The sequence below is a fragment of the Macrosteles quadrilineatus genome, unplaced genomic scaffold (assembly GCF_028750875.1).
Source record: "Macrosteles quadrilineatus isolate MER2022 unplaced genomic scaffold, UCM_ALF_1.0 Scaffold_5__1_contigs__length_97177068, whole genome shotgun sequence".
NCBI lineage: Eukaryota > Metazoa > Arthropoda > Insecta > Hemiptera > Cicadellidae > Macrosteles > Macrosteles quadrilineatus.
Genome location: NW_026542598.1, coordinates 43,398,441 through 43,406,874, shown reverse-complemented (window position 1 = coordinate 43,406,874; position 8,434 = coordinate 43,398,441). Strand labels below are relative to the sequence as shown.

The 8,434-nt window shown below is 34.7% G+C and overlaps 1 protein-coding gene across 1 annotated transcript in view; it reads right to left on the bottom strand.

Annotated features, from left to right (window-relative positions):
• Positions 1-3,174: 3,174 nt before the first annotated feature.
• Positions 3,175-8,434, bottom strand: part of LOC128995558 (protein CBFA2T1-like) — a 145,769-nt gene continuing 140,509 nt past the window's right edge. The window contains exons 10-13 of the mRNA XM_054420576.1: positions 6,948-7,176; positions 5,952-6,180; positions 5,244-5,452; positions 3,175-4,599 (exon numbers count right to left, since the gene is read on the bottom strand). Coding sequence (XP_054276551.1) covers positions 4,408-4,599; positions 5,244-5,452; positions 5,952-6,180; positions 6,948-7,176 — 859 coding nt within the window. The 3' untranslated portion in view covers positions 3,175-4,407. The remainder of the gene's footprint in view (positions 4,600-5,243; positions 5,453-5,951; positions 6,181-6,947; positions 7,177-8,434) is intronic.

Here is an 8,434-nt window from a genome sequence, read left to right as displayed (position 1 = left end):
TAGGTTTACATTACGACCATATGCATAATTCTAAACTACTTTTTAATGCAACAGCTGTTAATATTTAAATTGTGATTTATTGAATTTGTCAAAATGAAGTACAGTATTTGCAATGGATTTTTCAAATTTTAAAATTGATTTTCTTCTGCATCGTGTCATGTTTTGCAATATAATGTTCTATTACCAAATCAGTGGAAAATCCTAATATCACAGTAACTTTTAAAATGATTTCTTATGGAGTTAACTTATATCTATTGTATGGGTTGGTTTCTGCCTTTTTTACCACTTCTTGGAGATTTTACGTAGGTTATATTCTTTGGCATATTGCATTTGTAGACGAAACTTGGGTTGGTGTAATTATTACAATGGAAAAGAGCGAGAAATCCTGGACAATTTGATATAGGCTAAAAATAAAACTGAATTAACACTGTGCTACATTTCTTGAGCAATCATTGAAATAACCAATTTGCAAACAATGGAAACATAGAAAAAGTCATAGAACACAACCAAGTAGAAGGAATAGAAATAATGTTTTTTTTTACACTAAAAACACTAAAAAAAACAAGATCAGCTTTTTGAAAAAAGATAAGATATTTACAAAAGATTTTGATTATATCTAACTGTTGTGTAGATCGTGAGTATTTCCATAATCTTTCAGTCGGATGTAATGCTTCGCAATTGCTCGAATTTGAGCAACAGGTACACTAGTTTTTATTTAATTGTTAACTACCATCCACTCATGCCATCCTAATTGATACCATTTATACATATAGTAAGTTTGACTCTTTGCAGGCAGTAAAAATGAAGGAAGCAACAGTAACCATAGATGAGATTTATTTTCAGCGTAGGTTGCTGATAAAATACAACTATGAATCGGAACTTGACTTAGAAATGACGGACATGAAGGGCAGTAACAACATTTCCAATGTGGAATGGATGAGCTAGTAACAATAAACACATCAAATTCTTACAATAAAAGGAAGTGGGATCCAACAATGATTTGAAATTTTAATAGATTGTTTAAAAATTAGTGAACAAGGATTTGTCTGTATATTGCTTTCAATTTTCACCAAACAAAACCTTATAATTTTAGTTGGTATTTATTTGATATAATTTTTCCTAATTATAAACGTTTTATAATGATGCAGATTTTAAATTATAAAAAAATAAGACGAATTAAACTGTTAAACCAATAAAGTTTTTAGGTACTGGTACTAAAGCAAAATTGTTTTTTTATCTAATCATAACATTGATCTATTAATACTGTTCATTGAAATGGCGACCATAGTAAAATAAAACTAGCCTTGCATATTCAATGTTTTTAAATTAAATTTACTTATCTAATGATAATACTAAGGAGAAACCAGTTCTCAAATTTTCTCTGATTTTGGAATATAACTGTCCCACATGATCAAATAAGTTAAATCAAACAATAAACATCATTTAACTCATACTCTAGCTGATTGGCTGTTTGAAGTTTGACTTTTAACATTCTTTTTGTGTTCAACATCCCCCAACTTATTAAATTTTTGCTCACAATTCCTATCCCATACTTTAAAACATATTATTGCTTTGACAATACCAAGTAGAGGGAGAACGCTATATATAGTGTTGGATATGAAAGTTGATAGCGATAAACTGTAATTCCCATTTCTGTGACTTAACATTGTGTATGTGAAACACAAAAACTCCACTCAAAAGTTCAGTTACCACCTCTTCTATAAACGTTTTTATATCCTAAATGTAAAACTAGTTATAATTGCACATATCCTCATCCTATACATTGCTTAGTCTAAATAATTTTACAATCAGTATTGACTAGATCAACCAAAGGAAACTGGTGCAGTCTTAAAAACAATTGTACAATAAAATGGTAACAATAGATGTGTGGAACTGATCCCTTTGGTATAGGAAAACTTTACATAGAACATACATTGTTAAAAATACCTACAAGAAGTTTAACAAGAAAAATTCAAAGAATCACTAAATAATAAATATACAATCTTTCGCTCAAATGTGAGGAATATAAGAAACGTGTCGAAATTATACAAATACGTTCTTAAGACTAAATCAGGACTATTGACAGTAAATAATAGTTACAGCATGATAATTTATACTACTGGATAATATGGGCTGAGTGTTGGAATTTCATTGTCGTCTGGTTTTTGACTGTAAAAAAACGTGAATAATTTCATTACAGCCAAAAATAACTTTTTAAAATTAAATTTTGTCTCTTTATACACTCAAACTTCCGAGAGATTGATACGTACTGAAAAAATACTATAAATTCTTACACACTTTTTACAGGGTTATGTTTTATTGAAGGTATTTCTAAAAAATATCAGGTGATTAGAAATTTCAATACCTTTCCAACCAAAGGACTGAATACTAAAATATCAACATAGTTCTATTTCAAGCATTTATCCTCACTTAGCTTACATCAAACTAGAAACTATTCTCACAAAGATCTTAAAAATAATGAGCCAGTAAGAAAAAAATTGAGCAATGATGAAGTCAAAACCAATCTTACACCTAGTCAAATGGCAGATGTTAATAGATACCTATCGACATTCAACATTATATTTACATAAGTACAGCGTGTGATAGAAAATTAGAACTAACCTACGAAATAGGTCAGAAGCTACGAGGAGTCTATTGGACAAGATTTACATCTAAACTGCATTAGAACAATTAAGTTTTATTACTGAACATGAGATGTACAGTAGGATTACTTCTGTTAAACAGTGAACTCACAGTAAGTAAAACAATGATATGCTGGTTAAAAAGACATCAGAGAAAACGGTTTTGACAGTTAATACTCAAACAACTTGGTAATCTTGAATTCTTGGTAAATCTCAAATGAATGTAAACATCAACAAACATTCATCAATATCTTATAACAAACAAATATGAAACAGTGATTTACAATTTTACTTGACGTCGGCGACAAAAACTTGTGAAAAGACAAGATTTATTGTTATTTCAGTGTATACTGTATTTATTTTTGCCAATATTTATTTTACGTTTGACGAATTTGGATGCATACAGTTAATTTATTCTATGATCTGTTTAATTATACCAGTTAACAGACAGAATATTTAACTGCTAAATTTTTTCCAATAATAAAAGTTGATTTAAAAAAAAAAAAAAAAAAACTGAAACAAGCAGAAGAGCCCTTTTGAACAACTTGTCCACTTTTTAAAACTATGTAATAACCAAGCATTTCATAGTTTTCAGAAATTTTGTTTCAAATTGCATAAAACCTGTCAGTTATGGCAAATAATAAAACCGTGTTCAACCATTGACTTGTAGATACTGAAGTAGACATCCTAGCTATTAAGGGTAGCTGTAGCCAATTTTGTTTGAAAAGAACATTGTTGAATATACCACCCAAAGAGTGTAAACAATTTTACCTACGACTGTTTTTTAAACCAGCCTTTTCTATTAAATTTTTTAGAATAAAAAAGATTCACTTTACCGCATTGTTTACTTACTTTACAGAACTAGTGTGGTAAAGTAACGGACCTATGGGGTTCAAGAATGGAAAGGAAAGAAGTAAACTATAATGCTTTGAACGCCACTTATCAACTGGTAACGACCAATTTAATTGTTGATCTGCCGACTTGCGCCAGAAAATCACACATTCTTTTCTTAACCAAACTTTTTATTAATTACATTGTCTGATAATTTTTAAGACACTTGAATTTTGTTTGTTTTTATTTTAATGTTGTAAATAAATTGTCTCAATACATTCAGAATTGCTGAAAAAATTTAATATTTGTCTGCTTGTACCTGAAACTGAAACAGTACTCATTGTAAGAATGCTGTTAGCAGTACCAATTCCCTAAAATAAGTAATAGAAAGAGCAAAGTAAGGTAATGAAGTTTTAGTAAAGTAATAAAAAAAGTCGTAGGTAAAGTAGTGTAAGCAGCTTGCGTAATTAGCCTTACTGACACTCGTAGAAGTTTTTAAGGCTCGAACCTTGGTTTTAAAGGAACGATCCTTGATCCTTTTAAAGACTATCTTTGAGCGATTGTTGTGTAAACTACTATTATTTCCTTCCTTATCTTAAATTTTTTTATAGTAGATCTTACAAATAATCTTAGTGTAGTTTATAATCTTACCAATCACCATCATGATCTTGTACTATCAAGGTTTGGCATGATCAAAGATATCAGTAATTTACATCAATGGCTCAATTTGAACTAGTTAGTTTTGATTCCTAACTTTTAGCTAGGGAAATGTAATGTCCACTTGTATCCATAGTCAAAGATCAACCCTCAACTCAAACCTTGGAAATCATCAAGAGTTTCATAGTAATTTGACAAAAACATATTGCCTAAGTAGCCTGTATCTTTGTCTAGTTCATGGCTTCTTGAGTTTAGCAGTGAGGCGGTGATGTCGGCGTCACTTGGTCGGTGCAGGTAGAGTGGCGGGAGGAGTGGTGGTGGTGCGCGGCGCGCTGACTGGTGGCCGCTTGGCGCAACACACCGCGTGGTGCGTCTCCCAGTCCTTGTGTTGGCAGAAGGCGCCACAGTAGCGCGCCACGTTACACCCGCTGCAAGTCTCGTTGGCCTTCCGACCGCAGTTCCAGCAACTCTGCAACGTTACTAGATGTTGGGAAAAGAATTTATACCGTTTATAGTTGCTCTGGTGAGGCCGAGTATTTTGATTTCACCATAGATTTAATCAGAGGTCAAACCTATTTAAATGTCAAGTCCTAAAGGGTTCTTTAAAACTTAAGTAGGTACCAAATTTTAAGTTGATATATCGATGATTATGAGTAACGATGACAAATTTGCTCACACATAATTCATGCAAGCATAATTCAACAAAGTACTGCTGAAACTTGGCCACCTGGAAATTACCAGGCTGTTAATCTAGAGAACATCTTGGCTGTTATTTAGATGCGTTGCAGCAATCCTAAATGTTGGCCAATATTTTTTCCAATTCATTGATGTGGTCAACTCCCGAAGGCCAGAATTGGACAGCCTACTTTTACTGTGAAAGCCTACCTTCCAGCTTCCTTTAATGAAATCCTTTTTCCCCAAAGAATTAAAAGTCACTGAAGGTTTTCTCTACACAAAAATATAAGTTTTAGTAAAGATAGGTTTGGTTGAACATTTGAATGATTGCTTATTCTCACTACAATTTTGTTGTAACAATTTACAGGTCCCTTCTGCTTCTGTAACAGGCCCTTTTTGATTTCTTGAACGATTGTCAAAAGAGATCATTAAACTTACATTCTGTTGTGACGGGGTGGGGGGAGATTCAGTTCTGTCGGCTGCTACAGTCACTGCCTCTTCAACAGCGTGTTTCCGCGCGTCGGCCACCAGCTTCTCCACCTTGGCTCGCTCAGATGCCACCAACTCGCACGCCTTTGTCTCCGCCGCCGCGACGGCCCGTTGTAACTCTGCCACTGCTTGCCTCTTCACCTCGTTCACCGCCTCTTCTGGGGACACCACATGCGTTACACACCGTTCTCAACCCACTTAGAGCAAGTGAAACATTGAAGCGAACGTGGCAAATAATCACACTCAATCTTCGTTATGATTAAATCTTAGATTTCAATAAGTCCAGTGAATGATGGCACAAATTTATAATTTTACACATCATGTTGAGTAAAATATACCCATGTGTAAGTGGACAGCTGTGCAGTGGAGCAGGAACATATGGGAACGGGGTTCCCACACTGCTTTTTCTAACAGTCCTATATGTTATTCCTATATGTTAGCCAGTTCTTAGATGATTGTGAGCGTCCCAAAACTGGACATTTTACAACTACACCACTGTTAGTGGATACAAGTGCCAATACCATGACCTAGTACAGCATCATTGAACCTGCTGATTGGGAAAAGGAATTGCAAAAAATATATTCCAGGAACCAGTCTGAAAACGTATCAGTGGCTAGACTAATTAGCCTCCAATGTTTGTAAATGTTACTCATGTACCTGCTTTCCTTCGCACCTCAGCGACCCTGTCCTCCGTCAGCCTGATGGTGTGAGCCATGATCTCGCTGGCCGTGCGCTTGACATCGTCTGCTGAGGGATGCCCCGCTACAGCGCCGCCACTGGGGGTCGTCCTCCGCCACTCTGCTCCACCACCATCACTAGACCTCTGCTGTAGGATTGTCAGGGCTCGCTTGGTCTTCTCTACCATACTTAGGATACAGTTAAGCATCTGGAATGTATAAAAATACCACAATGCACCATAATACTAGCAAACCAATTGGTAAAACCTTTGAAATATTGTATTGCATAACAAGTCGACTGAAATTACTTAATTTTAGGGATATGATATAAGTATCTACACAACCAGTGTATATGTAACAATTTCCAATCACTAGACGTCCAGCTATACAATAAACAAAACAATCTTACTGCTTCGTATGGGTAGATTGCAGCTAAAGTTCTCAAAATGTTTAGTGCGACTTACGCTCTTCAAAAAATATTATAAATTCATAACATTTTTGTACAATTTGAGACTTACCTATTGAAATTGGCTCAACAAAAAAGTAGTTAGCACCACAAATGTTACGTGAGCTACCAGTATTCCCATGTTAAAGTTGAATCCTAGGTTTTGAATAAAAGTAACATAGTGGAAATGAACAACCTACATAGTGTGCTGGTGTAGATTACTGATTTCTGTCTTTAACACGCAAGACATTTAAAGAGGATTATTGGGGGTGCAGGGAAGAGAAAATCCCATCACAAGGTATGTGGGAAAAGGCACAATTATCTCTCATGCCCATAGCACATCACATGCAAACCGTGGGTTCATTCAAATATAATCTATTTCAATTACAAATTGAATACAGCTGGTCTACATAGCTAACTTCAGTATCAAAAAGTCTACGCTAAGGTTCATCAGTAACCCCTACCCGCTTGAATTACTGTTCACGTTGCATATGTATGCGTTATACATATTCTGGTGCGTAACGTACTCACCACGTGGATATTCTTCCACTCGTCCTCGCCGTAGCTGCGTCTCGCCTCCTCCGTCTCTCTGTGAGGGTGATGGTACGGAGGGTAAGGTGTGGAGGGATGATAGTCCGGATGAAGCAGATGGGTCGGAGGTAGTGCCAGAGGGTGAAGTGGAAACAGCAGGCCGGAGTGGTGAGGCCTCTTAGGAGCCGGGGGAAGGTAGACAGCGTCCTCCAATCCGTTCTCATAGTAGCTGCAACAATACTAGTGAATATTGGGTGTTTACAAGTAAAAAGTCGGAGGTAATCACTCTGTGAACGTTGTCAGCTCTACGGTGGGGAGACTGTAGACTGGGTGTTATACTGATGTAAGGGAAATGTTAATTAAATTTAAATTATTTAAATTCACAGAATATATAATGTACATATAATATCATGATCAATGGCTAACTAGTTTGACTGTTATTACACTTCACCTTGTTGGCAGAACTGGAGAACAGCTGTTAATTAACTAAAGTCATTTTTGTAATGAGCTATTTCTTCAAATCTTTCTTAGTTGGCTGATTCCCTTAAAAATTGTACAAACTCGTGAAAATGTAAGTAGAAAACATTTTAAATATAAGAAATTGATTTATGTAGTATTGTATTGTTAATAATCTTGTTTACCATGTTTTTACCTATGATTATATATATTCTTTTGATTGTCTGTCAGTTAATAACTTTGTAAATGTCAAATATTAAATACTCAACTTTCATGTTACATTTGGATTGAAAAAGCACATGTTCTGAGAATATTTTATAAATTGTAAAATCACCTTAAATTAATTATGTTTGCCTCAATTATGTGAAATTAGTATTACTTTAGTTTACCTGTTATTATTTCTTTTGAAATTGTTACAGACGAGTTCAAGCATTAGGCCTACTGTACTTGAAACAGTCATAGTCCGTAGGAACTGGGAATCACAGCCTATTTAAGCCAGTCAAACCGTAGGAATTTTACCAAGTAAGACTGTTGCCATTTAATTACTGATATAGTAATATTAGGTATCATTTATAAGGAAGATTATAAAGCATTTTCATTATTTTGAAGAATAAAAGTATAATTTGTTATAACCATGCATTGGAGTAATTTGTGCAGCATCCTACCATTTGAGGGGAAACACCAAATGATAGGTTATCTCAGCAAACACCATCTTAGCTGTTAGCTTGGTGTTGAAGAATAATAATTCTAAATTAAATCTTGCCTACCTACTCTCCGGTGATTGGCCTATACAGGGGTACTGGGTAGCGTATAGAAGTGCGCAACTCTGCTATTTTATTATTAATTTCAACCCTTGCGCTTATTTAAAACCTAGACATTGTGGTGAACTTTGCTAACCTCAAGATAACTTTGCTAGCCTACAAGAAAATTTTAAGAAGTGACATAACTTCTGCCATAAAATTAGTTTGTTTCAGCAAGTGATTCATATAAACTGCCAAAATTATTCTGTGTATGAATAGGTCTAGTAATTT